This window comes from Dendrobates tinctorius, unplaced genomic scaffold (genome assembly GCF_039654945.1).
Source record: "Dendrobates tinctorius isolate UK_male_01 unplaced genomic scaffold, ASM3965494v1 ptg000016l, whole genome shotgun sequence".
Taxonomy (NCBI): domain Eukaryota; kingdom Metazoa; phylum Chordata; class Amphibia; order Anura; family Dendrobatidae; genus Dendrobates; species Dendrobates tinctorius.
The window spans coordinates 46,278,228-46,304,744 of record NW_027361684.1 but is presented as its reverse complement, the minus strand read 5'-3'; the positions used below and the strand labels follow the sequence as shown (position 1 = coordinate 46,304,744).

Genomic DNA, 26,517 nt, shown 5'->3' with positions numbered 1-26,517 from the left:
TTACATTCCACAGGATTATGGGGGATTATTATTTGACCTGTGAGAATCTGTTCCTGTCTGTCCTGAGTGTACCTGACCTTGCATTTGTTCTTTGGGTATTTTGTCCTGTGTAAACCTGGTCCTGTCTGTCCTGTGAGAACCTATGTTTCCCTCCCTGGTCACTCCTGCGGTTTCCTGGCTGTTCGTACCTGCGGTTCTTTGCCTGCAGTTCCGTGCCTGTCCGCAACTGTGGTTCCATACTTGTTTGCACCTGCGGTTCCCTCCATGGTCGCTCCTGTGGTTCCCTGCCTGTCTGCATATGCGGTTCCTTGCCCGTCCACACCTGTGGTTCCCTGCCTGTCTGCGCCTGCGGTTCTGTACCTGTCAGCACCTGCAGTTCCAAATCTGTCAGCACCGGAGGTTGTGTACCTGTTGAGACCTGCGGTTCTGTATTTGTCCACACCTGTAGAATGGAACCTCTCCTGCCAGTAACATAGTTCTCCCTGAAGCTGTTCCAGTCTGAACTGGGTTCTATCCTTTCCTGTTGCTGAAGCCATATTTGTCAGTATCTGCCTGCCCTTATACCAGTTATACCATCCAGCCCTGCTTTCCTGTATATCAGCTGTGCCCACCAGTGCCTGCCTGTATATCAGCCGTGCCCACAAGCACCTGCCTGCCTGTATATCATCTGTCTGCCAACACCTGGCTTTCCTGTATACCAGTCGTGCTTCCAGCACTTGCCGTTCCTGTATACCAGCGGAACCTGCCAGTGCCTGCATACCTCCTGGAGGGTCAGCTGCCATGTCTGCAAGGTCTGTCCTAGAGTAGCACATGGCGTCCATCCGGAGCCAAGTCTAACCTCACCATCCAGGGCTCTAGTGAAGAGTTAGGCCTCTTTCACACTTCAGTTTTTTGCATCAGTTCAAATCCGCCAAAAAGTCAGACAAGCGGATCCGTTCTCAACTGATGTGAACGGATGGCACAGGATCCGTTTTCAGACGGATCCTGAAAATGAGGAAATTTAAAGGAACCGCTGGCTGGGAAGGAGAGAGAGAAGGAGAGAGAGAAGGAGAGAGAGAGAAGGAGAGAGAGAGAGAATTTTTTTTTGTCCGGCAGCCGGAAAGAATTTCGGGTTAAATGAGTGTCTGGTGGATCCGCCAAAGAAAAAAACGTTGCAAGCTCCGTTTTGAAATCTTTGAGGATGGTGACGGACAGCAACTTTTGGCGGATCCTCAAAAAAAACGGATGCAACGGACGGCAATCCGTCACAATCCGCCATTAATGGAAGTCAATGGGGGAAAAAAACGGATCCTCAAAAGAAAATTGAGGATCCGTTTTTTTCAAAACCTGGCGGATTGTGACTGATTGTAAAAAACTGAAGTGTGAAAGAGGCTTTAGCCATGCCCCTATAGGTTCTCCTTAGTCCATGGTACAGTGGATCCATGATCCTCGCACAAGTATAACAAAGTGTCTATTGCTTCAAAAACTTAGTGAGTATGCCAGAGACTAAAAGATGTTGTGTGCACTTATCTTTAATGGTTGAAGTTCATAAAAGAGTAAGCAGAAAGTATTTATAATAAGAAGTTTTCTATTCTATGGGCCTTCAGCTGTAAAGCAAGAACAACATCCCAGTAATAAGTGGTAATGCTGAAGGGAATTCATATTACCTGTGATTGACCTGCAAATCTGCCATAAAATATAGGGCCCAATTCATTATTGTATTCCAATTTTTTTTTTTATGTTTTTTGGTGTTTTTCACTTGTTTTTCCATATACACCTTGTTTTTCTTTTACACCTTTTTTTAAGTCTTGTTAGTATGATTTCTCTGTTTTCTTTTATATTTGTCTTTGTAGGCGGTATTATGGTTTCCAGATGTTGTTGGCTGATACGTCAACTGTGACTTCTTAACAAGTTGCAAAATTTAGGGCATTTGGATAACCTGCTGTAAATGGCGCATGCATTATACTATGTGATCACATAACTGGACAATCCCCAGGAAATGCTTGTATTTCCTATCCTTAAAAAAATCACTGACCCTGCTATGTACATGCTGTGAAAACAGGTAAGTCTATATTATTGATCCTCAAGAGGTCAGAGCAGTGTAGAGAGAAGAATGGATAGGGAATGTTTCCCTTATAGCAGGATCAACCCTCCTAAGCCTTCTGTGTGGCCATGTAGGTCATAGAAAGTAGAATAAAATGATGCCTTGACGAAACACTATATTACCTACCTAGGAATCAACCTTACACTATCCAAATCCACGTTATTTAAGCATAACTATGCCCCTCTTCTCCAAAAACTAACGCAATCTTTATCAAAGTGGTCCTCCCCGTCTCTCCTTTTTGGGAAGAGTACATTCTATTAAAATGGTCACCTTGCCTCAATTCCTATATTTGTTTCGATCTCTGCCCATTCCAGTGCCTCTGCTGACCTTCAAAGTGATAAACTCGCACATAACACGTTTTATCTGGAATAATAAAAAGCCCCGTATCTCCCAGCAAATTATGTTCAGACACAAAAGACAGGGAGGAGTCTCTCTGTCAAACTTTTCTCTTTATTACAGGGCGGCCCAGATTGCCCAGCTGGCAGGGGTCAACGCAGAACAACACGCCCCCATCTGGCCACAAATAGAAAACTCACAGATAGCACCTTATTCCTTGGAGAGCCTAATCTGGGCCACAGGACCCTTACCGAAGGATCTGGCTTTACATTCACCGTATACTTTTCACTCCCTGCGTCTCTGGAGGGCAAACAGATTCCAATTCGCACTACAATCTCACCCCTCCCCACTCTTAAATCTGTTTAATAACCCTATGTTTCCGCCAGGAATTACGTCTCGGAATCACATGTGGTGGCAGCAGAATAAATTAACTAGGCTGCAAAATTTATCGACTCACTTTAAACTAATGACAAAACAAGAGTTTGTTGCAAAAATACCAAGTCCCGATGTCTGAGGCTTTCAGACTGGAGCAAATTTTCCACTTTTTGCAAAACCGTAGGCTCACCAAACATAAAACCTACAACGTACGAGTTAAAATGTTTATATGACCCCCTGGGTAATGGCCTTATATCCTAACTCTATTCTATATTTAATCAACCTAGAGACGGCTCTAAACTGAAATCTATGGAGCAGTGGGAGGCGGACCTACAAATTTCCCTCACACCTCAAAGGTGGTACAGGTGTTATGAGACTATAATGAGGGGTAGCAATCAAGTTTCACTTACTCAAACATCCCTTAAACTGTTCCATCGGGTTCACTACATGTAGGGAGGAGGGTCCACGCAGAGTGTCCAGGCCAGAACCAAGGGGACCGCCATCTAGGTTCCTAAGGGAACTGTACCCGGGGAGCGGAGGAGGAAGGTGGACGGCTGAGAGTGACAGGACAGCAAGGGGAGGGGCGAGTATAAAAGGGGCAGGGAGCGCGCAAAGAGGTCAGTTAGCAGAACGCCAGACACGGAGCAAGAGACTGTGGGGGCGTGAGAGAGCCAGAGCGACAAACAGTGACCAGAAAGGAGACCAGCAACAGAGGGGAGATTTCCAGTGGCCTTCGGGGAGGAGGCGCCGAGATTACCGACAAGAAACTGCCGCTTCACTCCAATCCGGGGTCACAACCGTCCCACGGTCGTCTGCTGCTGTGCTCCTGTCCGTTACGGCCTGTCCGCTGCCTCTCGCGGCCGCTGCCGCTTCACTACAGACCACGGGTGCGGGCTGCCCGCTGCCACCCGTGGACGCTGCCGCCCCGCTTCAGCCCACGGCTACGGCCTGTCCATCTCCGCCCGCAGCTGCCATCACCCCGCTGCTGTCGGCAGTTGGGGCCTGCTCCTCACCAACAGAGAGACTCTTTGCCCAGCCCCAGGGCGTGCACGTGGCCTACCAACCGCCACTCCTGGTAACTGCGACACCCCTGTTTGGGGACTGGAGTCTCCCTGAACCTGCTAACGAGCGGAACCCCGCTGTCTTTACAGGGGGTTGCCTCATCAAAGGACTCACCCAGGGCCTGTTGTGCCCCAACCCCTCCTGGGCGCTGGGGCGCCCGAAGACTACGCCAGATCTTCAGCAGCTGGGCCCAGCGGCTGCGACACCAAAGCAGCTTCATCAGAGACGCCAAGGGACGTCAGGACGGATAAGTGACACTATAGGAAATAAGGACCCGTAGTCGGCCATACAGCGGCCCTATAGTAACCGGCCTTTGCTGGGTTATTCGTGTTCTTTTTAATAGTGTTTGGTTGTACTGAGTCCCTGCGAGGACAATTGTTACTTTGTTTTTGGTTGCTTAGTATAGCCCTAGTGGCTTCAATTTATAAAAGTTACTTCTCAAAGTACAACTCAGTTTCGCGTCTCATCACTGCATCCTGTGTACCTGCTATTACCTACATACGTACCTAGCTTCTTGCACAATATCTACCTCTCAGTCCCTGGTAATTATTTTAGAGGGTGCACGGATAGTGGGGATACCCTCCACATATGGTGGACATGCCCAATAGTAAAGTCTCTGTGGAAAGATGTGGTAAAACTAATTGACAATTTACTGAGTAAGAAATTGCCTCTGTCGCCGTCAGTACTACTGCTGGGAGACAGACCAATCAATTCTAATAACGGGACTTGCCATCTTATTGACTTAATTGCAATGGCAACGAGAAACCACATAGCTAGCAGATGGAAGACAAGTACGCTATCAATAACGCAGGTGAAGAGAAGGGTTAATATGATAATGTTATACGAGAAAATAGAAGCCATCAGATCTGATTCTCTCGACATTTTTCGAAATATCTGGGACCCCTGGAGGTGACTACCTCTCCAGGATGATATCCTTATGCACATAGCGTGCTGACATGGTAATCGACTCTTTCAGTTATGGTCTCTAAAACAAACTCTCTAGTATCTCACGTCTATTCATCTTTATTATCGACACTCATCATACACTCCCCTCTTTCCCTCCCCATTCTGTTAAGACTAGATTAGTCATGTTATATTTGTTTTTCTACAAATATTTAAAAATTAAGATAACGAAGTCAAGGATAACGTATGACATATTGTGTCTTTTCCTATGTACTTCCCCCTTCGAGGGGAACCTTGTACTCTAATGTGAATGTATTTCATGTTTAATGATGTTTCTTTTTCAATAAAACCGTTGAAACTAAAATGATGCCTTGATATCCGCGATCTGATGTTTCATTCCAGAGAAATCCACATCATATTTATTTGGATATGGCTAAAAACAAAGAAAAAAAATGAAGATAGTATAAACTAACTTGGTGGACACTGGGTCTACACAAATGAGCCTTAGGCTAAGTTCACACGTAGCGGAACTCCCGCGGAAGTTACCGCGGGAATTCCGGAATTCCATTCCGCGGGAAAATCGCATTTTTTTAAATTCCCGCGATTTCATGCGGAAAATCTAGCGATTTGCAAGCGTAATTAACTTGCAGAATGCTAGCGTTTTCCAAGCGATCTGTAGCATCACTTGGAAAACTGATTGACAGGTTGGTCACATTCGTCAAACATAGTGTTTGACGAGTGTGACCAATTTTTTACTATTGAGGCCGCCTATGCGGCATCAGTAGTAAAAGATATAATGTTAAAAATAATTTATAAAAATAAAAAATCGGGTTATATTCACCTTCCGATGTCCCGCGCAGCGTCCCCAGGCCTCCGCGATGCTCCGGCAGGTCCCGTTCCCAGTGATGCATTGCGGCAATGACCTTTGACGTCGCGGTCTCGTGAGACCGCTACAGTATCGCGAGACAGCGACGTCAGCAAAGGTCATTATCGCAATGCATTACCGGGAACGGGACCTGCCACGTGTATCGCTGAAGCCTGGGGATGCTGCGCGGGACATCGGAAGGTGAAAATAACCCGATTTTTTTTATTTTAATTCTATTTTTTACAGGGATATGGTACCCACAGCCCGGAGGACAGTCTCCTCTCCTCCGGACCGTGGGTACCATCCGCAAATGTTCTGCTTACTTTTCGCATGGTGTGCACAGCCACATGCGGAAAGTAAGCAGAACAATGCATTCCTATGTGGGTGGAATCCCCTCGATTCCGCAAAATAATGCTCATGCTGCGGATTTTTCCTCGATGCGAATGCGCTGCTGGAAAATCCGTAGCATTAGCACAGCATTGCGGAATCCCATAGGAATGCATGGGATGCTGTATTTTTGCGTTTTCGCCGCGAAATCGCGCGTTAAAAAACGCCGCAAAAAAACGCGACGTGTGAACGCAGCCTTATAGGTGAAGACAAATAACATGTAATGCTCAAAATTCGTAGACCCGGTGTCCAACATGTTATTTTATACTGTCTTCATTTTTTTCTTTGTTTTTAGCCATATCCAAATAAATGAGATGTTTTATATGTTATATTTTTATGTTGCTGGATTTTTCCACTATTTCTTCCATGGTTTCAGCTCAGGAGATAGCCTGATCCCTCTATGCACCATGCCCTGCTTCAATATACACCAATGAACTGATGAACTGTTCATTTTTCCCATAGTATTTTAGAATATGCTACCTTCAAGGTCCTGTGCAAGCCTCATTTGTGTGCATTTTTTATGAGTCAGCCATCCCCTCCATGAATTGGTAGGTGTGTGAGTGGCTGTTTGCATCAGTATTTTGCACCTGTGCTGCTCCTTCCTTTATTATGGGGGATCTTGCTAGTGCATTTGTAATCTGCCCTGGTGTTGGGAAGGCTGATTCTTTTTCTGGTATGTTCTTTGAGGTACTTGCCTTAAGCTTTCGGCCTAATTGACTGAAATTATTTTTATTCTATCGATCTCTAAGGCCGGGGTCACACTAACCGATGCAAAATACGGTCCGTAGTTTACAGGCGTAATACGGATGAATGACCCCTAAATAGTGCTCCGTAGGTCATCCGTAAGCAAGGTGTGGTTGCGTATTTTGCACATGTCTACATCCGTATGGCGAGATTTTCTCGTCGCCTTGCAAAATGGACATATAATGGAGCCCTATGGCAGGGTTTCTAACAGAAACGAAATAATATAGACACATAGAATGCATGTGTATATACTGTATATATATATATATATATATATATATATATATATATATATATATACATATACATACACACACACACACACACACACACACACACACACACAAGTCATTGAGACAAACATATATATATATATATATATTTATATTTCACAGAGTTCTTCATAGCAGAATAGCCGCTAATTAAACTGCCAGCTTCTATCAAATCATTCCCCAACCCGACATGAAATGACACATGGTTTACATTCAGTAAAACATTTCATTTCATGTTTTTGTAATATGTCCCTAATAATTAGATGAGGGTTTGTGTGCAAAATTTGGGAGTTGTAGTTATTTTAAGGGGTTAATTCGTTGTTAAAAAATGTGTGGGCTTCCCATTGCCCTGTAGCGGTGGCGAATGGGTTAATCTAACAAAGGGTTAATGTCACCTTACAATCGAATGGTGACATTAACCCTTTGTTAGATTAACCCACTCGCCACCACTATAGGGCAAAGGGAAGCCCACGCATTTTTTAACAGCGAATTAACCCCTTAAAATAGCAACTACAACTCCCAAATTTTGCACACAAACCCTCATCTAATTATTAGGGACATATTAAAAAAACATGAAATGAAATGTTTTACTGAATGTAAACCATGTGTCATTTCATGTCGGGTTGGGGAATGATTTGATAGAAGCCGGCAATTTATTTAGCGGCTATTCTGCTATGAAGAACTCTGTGAAATATAAATCTATATATATGTTTGTCACAATGACATGTATGTGTGTGTATATGTGTGTGTGTATATATATATATATATATATATATATATATATATATACACACACACACACACATGTATTCTATGTGTCTATATCTATTCTTTCTTTCTTTATTAAACCTGTCAGTGTGAGTTTACTGTATAGCACACTGAATTGCCGGCTTTTCTAAAAGACACCGGGTGCGTATTTCTCGCAAGTCACATGTGTGGTCCGTGTGTAATCCGTATTTTTAGCGCACCCATAGACTTACATTGGCGTATTACGGGCGTAGTACGCTGACAATCGCAGCATACTGCGATTGGCACGGACCGTAGAATACGCCCGAGAAATATACGGCTGATGGGAGCAAACCCATAGAGAATCATTTGTCCGTGTGTAATGCGTGCTTTTAACACCTCTCACTCGTCCATATTCCTCGCCAGTGTGATCCCGGCCTAACTTTGTTATTGGTGCTGGTGTGCACTATAACCACTGAGTGCTCACCAGCCTCTCCCAGTAATCTCTCTACCCAATCCGCCATGTGTCGAACTTGAGTGCAAAGGAGATTATACCAGTTTTTTGTGTCAGATTGCCCTGTATATTCCTCTAATAATTAAATCCCTAACTACCATAACCTGCCTGACCTGCCCTGTTCTCCTATTACCCCTCTTAGGCTAGTTTCACACTAGCGCTTTTGAGCGCAGCGACGGCCTGCGCAAGGCCTCAGTCGGTAGCTCCGCCTACCGGCGCATGACGCTGCATGCGTCCAGCGTCCCCTATCTTTATCACTGGGGGCGCAGGCCGTGCGCAGTATGCGTTTGGCGGCGCATGCGTCCTTTTGACGGTGCGCCGACCTGCGCCAAACGCAACCTGCTGCAGTTTGGTTGCGCTCAGCGCACCGTCAAAAAGGCGCATGCGCCGCCAAACGCATACTGCGCACGACCTGCGCCCCCAGTGATAAAGATAGGGGACGCATGCAGCGTCATGCGCCGGTAGGCGGAGCTACCGGCGGAGGCGCGGCAGGGGGCGGGGCTTAGCGGCGGCCTTGCGCAGGCCGTCGCTGCGCTCAAAAGCGCTAGTGTGAAACTAGCCTTACTGGAGCAGACACTCCCCTGGCTTTCAGCAGTGCTACCTCTGTACTGACAGCCCCCTTAGGCCGGAGTCACACTGGCGAGGAATACGGGTGCGTGAGAGGCGCAGAAAGCCCGCATTAGACACGGACAAATGATTCTCTATGGGGTCCCTCGCACCAGCCGTATATTTCTCATCTGTATTCTACGCTCCGTGCCACTCGCAGCATGCTGCGATTGTCAGCGTACTACTCCCGTAGTACGCCAATGCAAGTCTATGGGTGCGCAAAAAATACGGATTACACACGGAGCACACATGTGACCTGCGAGAAATACGCACCAGGTGTCTTTTAGCAAAGCCGGCAATTCAGTGCACGATACAGTAAACTCACACTGACTGTTTTAATAAAGAAATGAAAGAATAGATATAGACACATAGAATACATATATACTGTTTTAATAAAGAAATGAAAGAATAGATATATACACATAGAATACATATATATATATATATATATACGCATTCTATGTGTCTATATCTATTCTTTCATTTCTTTATTAAAACTGTCATAGGGCTCCATTATATGTCCATTTTGCAAGCCTGCGAGAAAATCTCACCATACGGATGCCATGCGGATTACATACGGATGCTGACATGCGCAAAATACGCGACCACACCTTGATTACGGATGACATACGGAGCACTGTTTAGGGGTCTGTCATCCGTATTACGCATGTAAAATACTGACCGTATTTTGCGCAGGTTAGTGTGACCCCGGCCTTATCTGGCATCTCAGCAAACTCATTGGAGTGTGATCAATACTAGTCTCAATGTCACTCTTTCCTGTGCCCTACCTTCTGTCACCCAACTATCTGCCTCATTGTCCTGCAGCTCCGTGCTACCACCCTTTCCCACATCTACACTAGTGATCGTCTGCTCAGTGAGCAACAAACTCCTTTCCATATTGTCAATAAATCTCAGTGTTGCAAGTTACACTGGATTCATAGTTACTCATATCTGCCCTTTTAGTTAAAATAGGACTCCTGTAGGATACTTGTAAGGCATTTTATGACTGCTTCGGCATGTGTCATGCACAGCGTACTAATCAATCCCTTCTAAGTGTCTGTATGGAGCCTGTTCTGTCTTTGTGGCAGATGTATAACTGGACGGATGGGATTTTGTAACTGTAAGGTCAGTACAAGATTAAAAGAGAACAAGAATCAGCAGAATATAAGTATTAAAAACGGATTAAAATTGTATTCTTAAGCAGTATTTTTCATTTCAAGCTGTATTTTTTTTGTACAGAAATTCTGCCATGTTTAACAGTTTGAACAAGTGGATGTGATTTCATGAAAGCTCCTGCCCATTGTGCTTTTAAAAATTTTGTTGAACTTTTTTTTTCACCTATGTGCTATGGGGAGTGAAAAAAATGCATGTAAAAATGCAGTTACATTTTTAGGCCTGGATGTAAGAAACTCGCACGAGTCTCTCGCATGATCGCATCAACACCCGGCGCTGCTGCCGTCACTCGGGACCGGAGCTGCGGCTGCTTAGAAATACATGCAGCCGCAGCTCCGGTCCTGAGTCCCGGCGGCGGGTGTTGATGCGAGAGACTCGTGCGAGTTTCTTGCATCACACACGGTAGCCTTAAGTGCAGAATCCCAGCATTTCTGCACTAAAAACATATTATAAAATTACTGCTTTTTACAATAATCAGAGCACATTACTATTACGTGTTTTGCGTGGACACCAGCAGAAAAAAAAATCAGTGGGAAAAAAGCAGCATTTTTGCTTGTGGAATCATGGCCTAAAGTTTCCAGTGGCTCACTAGAAGAAATACTTTATTATTTATTTTTAGAGCACCCATAATAATTCTGTGGTTCTGTACATGAGAAAGGGTTACATACAAGATACAAGTATAAAATACAGTGAACACACTAACAATGACAGAGTGGTACAGAAAGGAGCGAGCCCTGCCCCTGCGGGCTTACAGCCTACAGGAATGGTGGCTCAGTGGTTAGCATTGTAGCTCTGCAGCGTTGGGGTCCTGGATTCGTATCCCATCAAGTACAATCTTTGCAAGGAGTTTGTATGTTCTCCCCGTCTATGTCCACATAACATTTGGTTTGCTTTGAGTTTAGTGTTAACAAAGGAAAACAAACAATCGCTAAAAAAATAAAAGGTTTTAGTTTGTTACTGTTGGATCCACTATTTCTATGAAAACATTGTATAGAAATATTATGGGGACATAGAGAACGATTTTATGATCTCTGATGACTCAGGTGTAAGGTATTTCATTTTTTTACACAGAAAAGGAAGAATATTGACATTTATTCCAGATTGTGATATTTTCAATTAAACGCCTGAGGTTCTCCATTTTCAGTGTAGACGGTAAGATTTCCCCTGGCATCTTGATCTTCTTCTATCGCTTCAAACAGAGATTTGAAGTTTCCCGCTCCAAATCCCTGCAAAATAAATAAAATCAATACAATTTGCTTTATATATGTAAATTATGTATTCAGGTTTATTGTATAAGCTATGCTGGGGCGCTCTCTATTCTATATACACTCTTCAACTCTTCAACATTGAAATTGCAACGCCAAGAAGGACAGAATCCTTTAACTTAGAAACCTTGGTTTCTCATTCTGGCAGATCACAAGACTTGAAGGTCAAGACGTCAGCACTGTTCAACGACCAAAATTATATCAAAAGGTGCACAGAGGTGATCCTCTACATGGATGGATCATTAGATTAGAAGAATGAACCGGTGACATGTTTCCACGTTAAGGACTCTTCGTGGCATTGCCAATGTGGTCTCGTCAGATTAAAAGAATGGTGTGTAGTAGGTAATTTTGTACGAAGCCTAATGTGTCAAATAGTGTCTACACAAACCATCACTTGGAGATGAAAGCCGATATAAAACTGGACTGCGCTGCTGAGAATCTAGCATACAGTTGGAGACCAGATGTGATATGGAGGCGGTTTTGTCATCTCGTTTTGAGGTGATCATACCTGTTCATCAGGACAAACCACAATCATCCAACAAACAGGCAATTCTTGTATGTGTTGCGTCTGTCGATCAGCTGTGAGACATGCAGCCGCGTGGACTAAAACATATTTTTTGAGCACGCCGAAGACACTTGGTTAGCACCGTTCACTCATCACTAGTCCTGAGTGATATGGGCTGATACGTCACAGACCTATCGATAAAAAGCTGACAATAATTCAGAAATGAATGACCTGCTTTTTGGGAGTATCCCAATTTTTCTTAGAAAATGCAACCTATTTAGCATCCAGTTGCCATTGAAACTCATTGGCACCTAGAAATTACATTGCAGAAGCACAAATGAGGTGACAGTGGGAGCAAACTCCCTCTATTTAACTTCTTATAGGCCACTGTAACTAGTTCATTGCAGAATGTGCTGAATATTTTTTTCATAGGAATTTGAGTAAGTTATCAAATGTCCTATAAATGGCTGTTCTAGTCCTGATCTAAGGCTACATTCACACACAGCGTTTTTGCTGCGTTTTTGAGGATACGTTTTTCAGCTGCAAAAGCAGATCAGCTTTTTAAAAAACCGCATCACCTGAAAGGTTTTTGAGCTCATAGATAATGTTTTCAATAGCAAAAGCAGATTAGAAATCTGCTCTATCCATTTATCCATATCTGTCTATCCATATCTTAACTGTATCAAAAAGAATGAAAGCCGGATAGCACACAGACTAACACTTTTTTTTTTTTTTAGCACCAGTCAGGTACACCTCATAGCTGCCCAAAAGGACGCCCAGGACAGGCATTGCTCGTCTTCAGTAACACATCAACATCAATTTATAGTTGGAATAAATAGATTGCATTCACCACATCTTCTTAAGGTGCAGGCTTTATTTTCAAGTGTAGGGGTGTGCAGTATAAGGTTCTGCAGCAGCTGAGGTGTGCAGTATGAGATTCTGCGGAACAGTATGAGGTTCTACCCCCCCCTAGTTTTGATCCTGGCTAAAACCGTTTCTTATAGATATGGCGAACCCTCAGGTAACCCTAAATGAAGGTCAATGGACACAGGTGGCTGAATTGAAGGAATTGCTTAATCACCTATTTACCGTGACTATAAAATTACAAGCTGAGGATTTAACTCCTGGCATTTTCATAAGGGAGTGGAAGAACTTGCTATTTTGCCTGTCCCAAAGAGGAGATTTAATCGCAGATGGCATTTCTGCTTCAATGAAACGGAGAGACACACAGCTATTGGAAAATTAAAATTTTTCTGGCAGCTGTTTATGTGGACCCAAGTCATCGTATATTGCTTGATGATCAACAGCTTACTAAAGGAAAAGAAGCTCTGACTGAGGTAGCAGTTAGGATGAGTGGCCTACAGGAGGACTGCCAGGCGCAAGAGGACTTGGGTCCTGACAGTGCTACTGCTGCCATATCTTCATCAGATGAGGAGTTTGACTTTGACAAGTATTTGGATGATATGGAGCAGGCACAGCATTGCTGCAAGGAAAAAGATTTCACTCCGTCTCCTATAGCAAGCAACTTGACCATATTTCAGCAAAATGTTTCACTTGCTCTCAAAGAAAAATTCAACCGTTCATCAACACTGACTGTGCATGAGGCAATTCCTTTATCCTTGGAAATTGTTAGAGATGTTGCCCATGTGGTTACGGCTTTGCCTCCTACCCAAGTTAGTGTAGAGGTTGTTCACTGGCCTTAAAATTATTAGGTCAGATTTTAGGTCATCTATGAAGGAGGATCTGATGGAGGCAATTCTATTTCTTAGAACAAATTCACAGACTGCACAAATGTTATTTAGTATGTTTTTGTTGAAAACTGTTTTTTGCCACTTACATAGTTTATTACATAGTGATATATATATATATATATATATATATATATATATATATATCATATATATATATATATATATATATATGTGTGTATATATATATATATATATATATATATATTCAATATTATAGTGTATTACATATTTACAATTTATTACAGTTTTTTGTGTTCTAACGTTGTATTCCAATAAATAGATATTATGTTCTATCTAAATATCTTGATTATTGCATCATAGAAATGATTAAATGTCTGATGTTCACATTGTACTACAATAATTTTTTCACTTAAATATAAGCAATATATGTGGGAGTCGGTGGAAGGGAAATTGAGGAGTCGGAGTCGCAGGTTTGGCTTACCGACTCCACAGTCCTGCTGGCTGCTGCAGTAGATTTTCTGCTGACGTCCATGTAAATTCTGCATTTGGCTCCAGTGCTGTAAATGTATTGAGGATGGTGCTAAAGAGGGTTCTCACAAAGGTAAACCTTGTCTGTGTGCGCCATATACATAGATGTAATGACTGATGGCGGCTTCAGTAGCAGCAACTTTAATCTGGAAAGGCTTGTTTTCCTGAAACAATTGTCTTCAAGCCTCATCTAGGTACAAAATATGTTGGATTTTTTTGGCCTAATATGTCATAGGTCTAATGTATATCACTGTTACATTGGTAATTTACTATGTTACAAAATGGAGTGCCCGAGCTAGGAGCCCATCTCTGCTTTTGCGCTTGTAATATCAACCTAGTAAAAATGTTTCCCAGTGTAATTTTTAAGTCTTCATGAAAAGCTTTGGAGGTCTGTACTTTCTGCTCCTATCAGACACAGTGTGTAGAATGGGGTTGTGATCTTCGCATTGTAAATTTCCAATTAAAGGGGTTGTTCTGTCTCAGATGAAAAGACTGCAGTTCTCTATGTGGGTGCAGACTGCCAAATCATGACAGTGTGTGATGAGCACACACTCAAGATTTCCATGTGCTCCCCATGCGGGTGAGCTGCCACTTGGCTACTTGTATGTGATTTTGATCAGTTGCGGTCACGTGCCTACTAGTCTCGCCCACTTTGATTGTCGGGTCAAATCACTTGACCGTCCACTCTCATGGGAAAAACAGGGAGAAGCGTGACAGTGATGCACACACTGTTACAATTGAGCAGTCATGTAGAGTCGCAGCAGATTTATCTTCAGACAGGCATATTATATTTCTCTAATGGCTGTATATCAAAAAGGTGCAACAAAAAATATATGTACCGTATGTAAATGTACTTGTCATCTGTACAAGAGGGACACCTCTCCAGCATCCACAATGATTGACACCTACTCTGCGTACGTGTTATACAGAAACACTCTCAATTACTGTTATCACAATCTGGGTGACCACCTTCCGGATTTACTGGAACAGACAAGTAAATCTGCTAGAAAAGGTACGTAATTATATATATATTAACACTAAGAGAACAACCATTCCTAAATGGGCTGAAAATTGTATATTTTTTTTTTTGTAAACAATTTTAAAATATACAATGATGGTCATATAAATATATACTAATACATAGAGCACAAGCGGGGGATACATAAAAACAGGAAAAGAGGTGGGAACACATGGATATAGCAAAGCAATATGTAAATATAACACAAGTCTCAATTGTCTATTCCCAGAGGAACCTTGAGTGCCTATACATACAAAGTGTTCATATATCTATAAGTAAGAAGCTTTCAGAGCGAAACGCGCATCGGGTGTGGTGGGCATCTGCATACCTACATTCTGTTGTAAATATGCATTGCAGTACTTGACTTCTTTTATGTATTGCCTCTAACTGGTTCTATTAGCAGGACTTGGGGTAGGAAATATGTGACACTCTGTCTTATTACCCCTGGTCCCTGTTATAAACAGGGATACTTGTGTCTAATCCAACTTTGTGGCTTACTAAGTTTACAGCACATGCACTTTACTTATACATATATGAACACTTTGTATAGGCAATTGAGACTTGTGTTCTATTTACATATTGCTTTGCTATATCCAGGTGTTCCCACCTCTATTCCTGTCTCTATGTATCCCCTCTTGTGCGCTATGCTCTATATATTTTTTATGACCATTATTGTATATTTTAAAATTGTTTAAAAAAAAAATACAAGTTTTAGCCCATTTAGGAATGGTTGTTCTACAGTATCTTAGTGTTTGCTTCACTTTCCCCTTTCCTTGTGCTTTTTTATATTGGCATTGAAGGTTCCCGTTGGTGTCACATAAAAAAAATATATAGTATATTACACATCATTATTCTTAGTGTGTGCTGTCATGCATTGCTCTGAGATGGGGCAGGATGATTGCCACGACAGGTCCGTATGAAGTTTACTCATCTAGGCACTAAATCTGTTACAATATTTAAAACATATTAGCCAAATTGTAGGTTACAAATCGGCTGTCTGACATTATATATGTGTGTGTGTGTATATATATATATATATATATATTATGTATGTCAGTGTCCAGCGGCAGCAATGAGACTGCTGGGTCTTTCCACCTGGTAATCAAGTTCCTGCACGGACTGGATTAGGAGTAAATCCTTCAATAGGAGAACAAAGAGGAAATCCAGCAAGAACTCAGCAAACCAGGATTAGAGTAAAATGATGCTTTTCTTTATTTCTTCAATAAGGTTAAAAAGACGACCCACAAGGATCAGGAACCAGAGTGCATGGCAGAAATAAACGCAAATGGGACTACGCGTTTATTTCTGCCATGCACTCTGGTTCCTGATCCTTGTGAGTCGTCTTTTTAACCTTATTGAAGAAATAAAGAAAAGCATCATTTTACTCCAATCCTGGTTTGCTGAGTTCTTGCTGGATTTCCTCTTTGTTCTCATATATTATATATATAGTTGTGGCCAAAAGTATTGACACCCCTGCAATTCTGTCAGATAATACTCAGTTTTTTCCTGAAAATGATTGCAAACACATTCTTTGGTATTATTATCTTCATTTAATTTGTCTTAAATGAAAAAACACAAAAGAGAATGAAGCAAAACATTGATCATTTCACACAAAACTCCAAAAATGGGCCAGACAAAAGTATTGGCACCCTCAGCCTAATACTTGGTTGCACAACCTTTAGCCAAAATAACTGCGACCAACCGCTTCCGGTAACCATCAATGAGTTTCTTACAATGCTCTGCTGGAATTTTAGACCATTCTTCTTTGGCAAACTGCTCCAGGTCCCTGATATTTGAAGGGTGCCTTCTCCAAACTGCCATTTTTAGATCTCTCCACAGGTGTTCTATGGGATTCAGGTCTGGACTCATTGCTGGCCACCTTAGAAGTCTCCAGTGCTTTCTCTCAAACCATTTTCTAGTGCTTTTTGAAGTGTGTTTTGGGTCATTGTCCTGCTGGAAGACCCATGACCTCTGAGGGAGACCCAACTTTCTCACACTGGGCCCTACATTATGCTGCAAAATTTGTTGGTAGTCTTCAGACTTAATACGCCATGCACACGGTCAAGCAGTCCAGTGCCAGAGGCAGCAAAGCAACCCCAAAACATCAGGGAACCTCCGCCATGTTTGACTATAGGGACCGTGTTCTTTTCTTTGAATACCTCTTTTTTTTCTCCTGTAAACTCTATGTTGATGTCTTTGCCCAAAAAGCTCTACTTTTGTTTCATCTGACCAGAGAACATTCTTCCAAAACGTTTTGGGCTTTTTCAGGTAAGTTTTGGCAAACTCCAGCCTGGCTTTTTTATGTCTCGGGGTAAGAAGTGGGGTCTTCCTAGGTCTCCTACCATACAGTCCCTTTTCATTCAGACGCCGACGGATAGTATGGGTTGACACTGTTGTACCCTCGGACTGCAGGGGCAGCTTGAACTTGTTTGGATGTTAGTCGAGGTTCTTTATCCAACATCCGCACAATCTTGCGTTGAAATCTCTTGTCAATTTTTCTTTTCCGTCCACATCTAGGGAGGTTAGCCACAGTGCCATGGGCTTTAAACTTCTTGATGACACTGCGCACGGTAGACACAGGAACATTCAGGTCTTTGGAGATGGACTTGTAGAGTTGAGATTGCTCATGCTTCCACACAATTTGGTTTCTCAAGTCCTCAGACAGTTCTTTGGTCTTCTTTCTTTTCTCCATGCTCAATGTGGTACACACAAGGACACAGGACAGAGGTTGAGTCAACTTTAATCTATGTCAACTGGCTGCAAGTGTGATTTAGTTATTGCCAACACCTGTTAGGTGCCACAGGTAAGTTACAGGTGCTGTTAATTACACAAATTAGAGAAGCATCACATAATTTTTCGAACAGTGCCAATACTTTTGTCCACCCTCTTTTTTATGTTTGGTGTGGAATTAAATCCAATTTGGCTTTAGGACAATTCTTTTTGTGTTTTTTCATTTAAGACAAATTAAATGAAGATAATACCAAAGAATTTGTGTTTGCAATAATTTTAAGGAAGAAACTGAGTATTATCTGACAGAATTGCAGGGGTGTCAATACTTTTGGCCACAACTGTATATATATGTCTAAAATGTAAAGCTTTTCCATGATTGATTTCTATGGTTCTCTATGGTCGTATTTCTACCTTAGAGCAATGTCAGTAAATAGCCCTAACGGTGATTACAGACATTCTTCAAAGGTGCAATTATACACTAAAACCATAGTGGACAATTATCCTTTAGCTTTCATCTGCTTTGAGCAGGTCAGGCAATTAATGCAAATGCGCGATCGCTGGCTGGGGTTAGGATTGCATTCACATTATTGGAAATACAAACTCTGCATATGGGGAAATAGACATTTGTAAATTGACTCACGTAATGGTTGTATCTCTGTATAACTTCTAGGAAGAGGGTCGGTCTGTCCTGTGCTGGCTTGGTGAAGATTTGAAGAAGATAGCCATTGTCATCATAATCGACCAAAATTTTAAGCTCCTGAAATAATGAAAGCAGACGAGAGTTGGTTTGGTGTATTTTAAAATCTATCTTGAGTCTGTCCTATCGTGTGAATAACTGGATCCAAACAGAACCTAATAAAAATTAGGTTATGGGTATCCGTACCATACCCCAGTACAAATGTTGGAGGAAACAAGTGTGTTTGCTTTTATCATGTCCTTTTGTTTGATGCACTGGGTATTATGCTAGCATTTTAGTTTATGCTAGGACACGTTAAAGTGCACACGTTAAAGCACCACTCCAGCTTTTTCTTTTCTTTTTTTCAACACTGGAGTGGTGCTTTAAATCTCAGCCCCCTGCCCCCAAGTTATATACTCAATCTCGGGTGTCTTCACAGTTTTTCGGCACCACTCCGGTCCTGCGATGGCATCTTGTGACAGTACCTTCTGACCGTCCAGAAGCTACGTCACAAGTAGAGATGAGCGTATTTGTTCGGATTTGGTTCCGAATACTATTGGAATCGAATATGGTTTTTGCAATATTCGTTCAACACAGCCGAAAGTCATTAGAGTCAATGGGAGTAGAAATTACCAAACATGTTCGGAATCGATCATAAGACAAACTTTTGGCACGAATATGGTTCGATTATGGCTTGAATATGTCAAAATCAGGTTCGGGGACAAAATCCGAACAAATTCGCTCATCTCTAGTCACTAGCTCTCAATACAAAGTCTATGAGAGGCAGAATGAGGCTCTCATAGGCTTGTATTGAAAAGTGACCTCAATGCAGCACCATGAATCAGTGGAGCTGTAAACAGGTCACTTTTGCCAGAGACCGACGGGAACAGGGTCGAAAACAAATGAAAAAGGTTGGAAGGTGAGTATCAGATGGGCCATGGGAATTGCATTTAAAGCATCACTCCAGCGATGCAGTAAAATGTTGGAGTGGTGCTTAAAGGGAATCTGTCATCCTTTTTTGGACTTTGAGCTGCGGCCACTGACATTAGGGGCTTAGCTAGGTCCGATGGGTGTTGCGGTCAGGCGCCCCCCATCTTCATATGATGCCGTCCTCTTCCCTTTCTGTCGTGGTTCGGCGCAGGCGCACTGCTCTGCCCTGTTGAAGGCAGAGCAGAAAACTGCAGTATGCAGGTGCCGGACCTCTCCCGACTCCTGCGCACTGCAGGACTCTGCCCTCAAAAGGGCAGAGCAGTGCGCCTGCACCACGACAGGAAGGGAAGAAGAGGACGTCATCGTATGAAGATGGGAGGCGCCGGACCGCAACACCCATCGGACCGAGATCGGACCGCCCCCCGGTGAGTATAATCTAACTCTTTTTTTCTTATCTTTCAGGTTACATCGGGGGCTTATCTACAGCATTACAGAATGTAGATAAGCCCCTGATGTTGATGCCGGAAGCTCATAGTCCAAAAAAGGGTGACAGATTCCGTTTAAGTATTCGGTGGACAAATTTGTGCGCTATTTCTGCATCTCTTGGCAGGAAAAACGCAGCGGAAAACACATTTTTGCTGCATTTTTTATATGCATTTTTGTTGCAGATTTTTCCTCACTCACAAATATGGGTGAAACCTTCAGTTGATAGATTTGACATACTGCACATTTAAATCTGCAAGTTACAAATGAGCAACATGTGCATGAGATTTCAGGATTCTCATTCACTTTGCTGGAATCAGAAAACCCTTCAGGTTGTGTGACAAATCTGCACTGAAAAAAGATGCAGCAAAAACGTGTGAACACAGACTTGGGATATGTGCACATGTTGCGGATTCTGATGCGAAGCTGCCGCGTTTTTTGAAGCGCGGATTTGCATCAAATCCACTGTATAGTGCACAGGCAATGTTAGTCTATGGTAAATTAAGAATTGCTGTGCACATGCTGCGGAAAATCTGTGCAGATTTTCAGCGGGTTTTATTTCCGCAGCATGTCAATTGTTTTTGCGAATCCGCAGTAGCGGTTTCAAGTCTGGAACATAAAATCTCTCTCCATTTTCTGCCAAGAGATGCGGATTTTGTGCAGAAAATTCCGCAGACTAATCTGCAACGTGTGCACATACCCTTAGTGTTCAGGAATGTAATTATCCATCACCAGCTTATGGTACGTCTTGTAGTATATTTGTATCCTGTGCGTAGTAAACATTTAGGCTATGATGGAAATTGTAGTGTCTCAGTTTTCCAGTTATATATTATTTTTGTAAATGAAATATTTTAAAACGTCATCCTTAACTCGTTTTTTGTTTTCCCACATCTCCTCTTCAAGATTTCAATTATAAAATGAGTAGATGAACAAATGATGGACAGTTTATGCAAAACAAATATATATTTTTGTAGATGAGTAGAATGATATTTCTTCAAGAAAATGTTTCATTTTTAGCTATAAATCTTTATTTAGATCACTTATATATACCCATCTTCCAATGTCAGTACAGTCTAGATATAGCCATCGCTTTTGTATTGCATGAGGCAGAGCATGGAGCAGGGTCCCTTCCTCAGGGTGCCGGCGGCAAGAAATGTGGCAACGCCGCAGCCCGGTGTCCACAGCGAGCAGAGGCGAGTGCATCACCGGTTTCTCGGCAGCCATCTTCCTGAGGCCACGCATGCACAGATTGAGATCTCCGCGGCCGTTGGCTTCAGGAAAATAGCCACCGAGATCTCAATCTGCGCACGCGCGGCCTCTGGCGGCCATTTTCCTGAAGCCGAGGGCCACAGAGATCTCAATCTGCGCACACGCCGCTTCCGACGGGCCACAGCTTTGCTAGGATGACTGCATGGAAAACCATTGATGCACTCGGCCCTGCTCGCCAAGGACATCGGGCCGCGGCGTCGCCACATTTCTGCCGCCAGCATCCTGAGGAAGGGACCCTGCTCAGGTGCACTCCGCATCGCCAATCCTCTGCTGCCGCCGGTTCCGCTGGTACCCCACTGCCGCATCCAGCTCCCCGGGTAAGCCTGCATTTGGACTATAAGATGCACCCCCCATTTTCACACTAAATTTTTGAAAAAGTGCGTCGTAGGCTATGTGCACACATCTCGGATTTTGATGTGGATCCGCTGCATTTTTGGACTCGCGGAATTGCATCAAATCCGCAGTGTAGTGCACAGGCAATGTTAGTGATTGGTAAAGTAAGATTTAATGTGCACATGCTGCGGAAAAATCCACGCTGATTGGCAGCGGTTTTTTTCCGCAGCATGTCCGTTGTTTTTGCGGATCCGCAGCAGCGTTTTTTAGTCTGGCATATATTCTCTCTCTGTCCTCCAGAAGCACAAGGGAGAAATTTCACAGACCGAATCCATTCCCAGTACCACCAAACAAATCCGCACATCAAAAACGTGTTACAATCAGCAAGAAATCCACAGGCATTTTCTGCCAAGAGATGCGGATTCTCTGCAGAAAATTATGCAGGCTAATCTAAGGGTGTGTGCACATGCTGCATATTTTGCAAAATCCGTAGGTCGAAAGACCTGTGGTTTATCTGCGTATTAGCCTACGGTTTGCCCCTGTGTTTTGACACCTCTACAATGGAGCAGGTGTGAAACCGCTGCGGATTCCGCACAAAGAAGTGACATGCTGCGGTTTTGAAACCGCAGCAAATCCGCACTGTGTGCACTGCAGTTTTTGATTTCCATAGAATATAAAGGTACTGTACAGTTTGGCAAAAACTGCTGCGGATCCGCAGGACCAAAACCGCTGCGGATCCACAGCAGAATCTGCAGCTTGTGCACACACCCTTATAGTCCAAAAAATACGGTACACAGCTATATCTTGCTTCTTATAGTTCTGTATCCTCCTGTACGTGCAATACATTGCCTTTTTATGTAACAAGAAATGCATCAAATAAACACAGTAGAAAAAATACCCTGTAAAATAAAAATAATATAAAGTCTGGTGACACACGGTTAAGGGTATATAATAGAGGACTGAGTATAGGGTAAACAGGAAGCACGGTGGCTCAGTGGTTAGCACTGTTGCTTTTGCAGTGCTGGGGTCAATTCCCACTAATGACAACATCTGCCAGGAGTTTGTATGTCCTCCCCGTGTTTGCGTGGGTTTCCTCCCACATCCAAAGACATATGGATAGGTGATAAAGTGACGGTGAGAATAATGTCTGCAGAATATGATGGTGCTATATAAGAAAAGCATAATAATAATAATAAAAATAATAATAATAATAATAAAAAAACAATATGTGAACATTAAAAGAGCTTAAGAAAGGAAAAAATGGTAATAAGTCCAAGCCAATTATCAATGTAGAAAAAGAGCCTTTATTTAAGGCCGGAGTCACACTACAGCGAGATACGGCCGAGTCTCGCAGGTTTAAAGCAAGCTCTGGCACCGGCACTCCGGAGCGCAGCGTGCAGCTCCATGTATTGCTGTGCGGCTGCACGCTCCACCCGGAGTGCCGACGCCAGAGCTTGGTTTTAACCTGCGAGACTCGGCCGTATCTCGCTGTGTGTGATCCCGGCCTATCAAAAACAATCATGGTCTCCGCATGAAAACAACAGTAAAAAGTTGAAGTCATTAATAGCAGGAGAGGGCACATAGTAAGGCATATACTCACTGTAATAGGTCAACCTGTCCTCTACTGCTGGAATGACGCCAACCCCAACACTTGGCGCAATGCATGATTCCTTATATTAAAAGATGGTTCTTTTTTTACATTGATTATTGTCTGGGACTTATTACCATTTTTCTTTCCTCTGCTCTTTTTTTATTACAGATATATACCTGTAGCACACTAATATCTTCCTTCACAGTGATCTTGGCGCTTTTCAATTTTTTTCTCAGCTCATCATAATAAGTGTCTGGTGCAGAAAGAAATTGCATTCCTCGTGATTTCAGATTCTTTACCTTTTAAAAATAAATTATAAGAAATCAATGAGAATTGTGTCAATATCTTAAATGGGTAGTCCCCTTTCAAATACTATTACTCCAGAGGCTTGGGGAGGAAAAGAGAAATAAACTGAGCTGTAACATTCCTGGCATCTAACGCTGCCTCTCGCCGCTGCTCCTGTGATTGTGTACAGGCTGCAGCAATGACATCACAGTGATACCCCTGCAGCCAGTCACTGAGCTCAGTGGCTATTTGCTGTCTACATTGGAAAGGCCGCTGAGATCAGGGATTGGTTGCAGCTCTGGAGACATGATGTCATATCTGTAGCCTGTACACAATCACAGGTGCAGTGGTCAGAGGCAGTGCTGAGATTTGAGAGGAACATTTGAGTTTGGGAGATTTTGGTATCAGCCTCTGGAGCGATAATCTTAAAGGGGGACACCCGCATTAAACAAGTTGTCCACTATTTGGATAGCTTTTCCTCATACCTTGGCCCGATAAAAGAAAAAAGCTTATACTCACCTCCCGTGCCGGTGCCTTTCCAGCGGTGTCAATGCTCGCTTTCCCCGGGACTCCCATGCTGTTGTTGTGACGCCGGCGTCCAGTGTGGCGTCACTGTCCACGCCTACTGTCGAAGTGAACATGAAAAGGAAGTGAGAGATCAGCTGCAGCCCAGACTTCCTCTTAAATGTCTGAAGGTGGGGACAGTGACGCCGTTGCTGATTGGGCGCCAGGGTCACATGTCATAACAACCGCACAATAGACTTGGGACCACGAGTGCTGCAACACCGCTGGCTCCAGAGTTATTATCCTGTTGTTTTTTTTTTAAATGATCTAAAATACAAAAATAATAATCATCGTAATGGGCAACATGGCGACTCAGTGATGATGTCACTCATTTTAAGTTTATTATTTGTGTATTTTAGATCATTTGAAAACAATTTGTAAAACCCCTTTAATATGTATAGTGGGTGCATTAGCATGTACTGGTTAGTGACAGTCATTATGGAAATTGTGAATGTTGTAAGCTCATTTTCACAACTTATACATATGTCATCGTGCTCACAAAGTCATTAATATTAAATACTCCATATCAAAAAGGAGGCAAAATATACATAGCGTTCATGTCTCACATGCAGGTATTCATGCACAGACTCGCATGTACAAACACACCACCCTTAGCCAAACAGCAAGGAGATCAAAGCAGAAGACTCGCCCCTCCTTCCCTTCTGCTTTCTGGAAATTGCCTGAATTACTCACTGCTTTGATGATGTCGGAAGTGTTCAGAGCAATGTGCTGTACACCAGCACCGCCATAGTAGTCCACATATTCCTGAAAGAAAGTGAAAATTACTCAGTGCTTATCATTTACAATTATATAAGAACCAGAGCTTTATAACTAAATGTTACATGATGTTGGCACACCTTTCATGCATCCATGAGATGCGGATCCAAAATTAAGGTATTTATGGATACAAGAACACAATGTGTATTTACATATATACAAGCATACTGCAGCTGTAATAAATCCACAGCATATAAAGGATTTGGTGTATGCAGGACCTTAATGGAGACTGCTGGGTGGACATGCAGATGTAAGCAAACCTCTCCTGGCTCCAGAACTATATATACATCATCAGAGACAGCCTCTTTCAGAATGCTACAGGCGTTGGAGCCAGCCAAGCATTTCCATTGAAGCAGGGATGCCTGTGAGCCAGGGGGGCTTGGTGCCAACCCATCATCTCACATTCAGCTGTATCGGCATCCAGAATGGGAAGGGGAGTGCCTTATACTCTAAGGAGGACTATGGGGAGTGCATTATACTCTATGGAGGACTATGGGGAGTGCCTTATACTCTAAGGAGGACTATGGGGAGTGCATTATACTTTATGGAGGACTATGGGGTGTGCATTATACTCTATGGAGGACTATCAGGAGTGCACTTACATACATCTTCCCACCTGTTTGTTTTCATCTATCTCCACCGTTCTCTGGCTCTATGAAGCCACAGCTGTCAATCAAAGAAGAGCGTGGGAGGTGATAAAGGGAAAACAAGCAGGTGGGAAGGTGTATGTATATGAGTGGCCCCACCTTTTTGCCTGTGCTGTGGGACTTAGTTTGAACAGTCATTCTGTGCTGACATACACCAGATGCAGTGTACAGATCAAAGCAGTTACAGCACAATTTAACATCTGGAGGTTGGCAACAACATAGGTTAATTAAAGGGAATCTGTCAGCAGGTATTTACTATTTTATCTGAGAGTAGAATAATGGAAGGCACGAGACACTGATTCCAAGGATGTGTCACTTATTAGGCTGTGAGTTGTTTCAGAGCAGTATTTTATTAGCAGGAGAGTAATACTGCCAGGAATACAGCTCACAGGACCAGCAGTCAGGCTAATCTGTGTAACCCCACCCCTATCACTGAGCAGCAGCTTGTTCACAATACACAGTGTATACCGTAAGCTACCAATAAGGGGTGGGGTGGGGTAATACACAAAGCAGAAGACTTAAATCTACTACATTCGACAAAACATATATTCTATGAAAACTACACCAAGCAGCCCAGTAAGTGACATATCTTTGGAATCAGGCTTTCTTGCCCTACATTATGCTATCTCATATTATATATCAAAAACCTACGGACAGATTGACAGATTCCCTTTAATCTTATTACAGTATTTTTTTAAACTACATATCAACAGCATCAGAGAATTTAGAATATAAATAAAAAATTAATGTTCAAGAGTGGACGTTCACTTTAAAGGGAATCTGTCACCTTTTTTTGGTCTTTCACCTGCTGGCATAGACATCGGGGGGCTTATCTACAGCATTCTGTAATGCTGTAGATAAGCCTCTGATGTAACCTGAAAGAGAAGAAAAACACGTTATATTATACTCACGGAGGTGGGCGGTCCGGTCCGATGGGTGTCGCCGTCCCGTCCGGCGCCTCCCTTCTTCATGCGATGACGTCCTCTTCTCCCGTCCTGTAATGGCTCCGGCGCATTGCTCTGCCCTGATGAGGGCAGAGCAGAGTCCTGCAGTGCGCAGGTGTCGGGAGAGGTCTGGCACCTGCGCACTGCAGAATTCTGCTCTGCCCTTAACAGGGCAGAGCAATGTGCCTGCGCCGGAGCCATTTCAGGACGGGAC

General features: G+C 43.0%; 1 protein-coding gene across 2 annotated transcripts in view; it reads right to left on the bottom strand.

Moving 5' to 3' along the window:
- Positions 1 to 10,631: 10,631 nt before the first annotated feature.
- The window catches only part of LOC141080531 (4-hydroxyphenylpyruvate dioxygenase), a 95,283-nt gene continuing 79,397 nt past the window's right edge, over positions 10,632 to 26,517 (bottom strand). Inside the window, exons 11-14 of one of the 2 annotated variants that reach the window (XM_073565791.1) lie at positions 24,629 to 24,700; positions 23,263 to 23,385; positions 18,445 to 18,561; positions 10,632 to 11,272 (exon numbers count right to left, since the gene is read on the bottom strand). In XM_073565791.1, the coding sequence (XP_073421892.1) occupies positions 11,159 to 11,272; positions 18,445 to 18,561; positions 23,263 to 23,385; positions 24,629 to 24,700 (426 nt within the window). In that variant the 3' untranslated portion in view covers positions 10,632 to 11,158. Of the gene's footprint in view, positions 11,273 to 13,842; positions 14,086 to 18,444; positions 18,562 to 23,262; positions 23,386 to 24,628; positions 24,701 to 26,517 lie in introns of those variants that run through there. The other variant, XM_073565790.1, reaches the window with a different exon arrangement.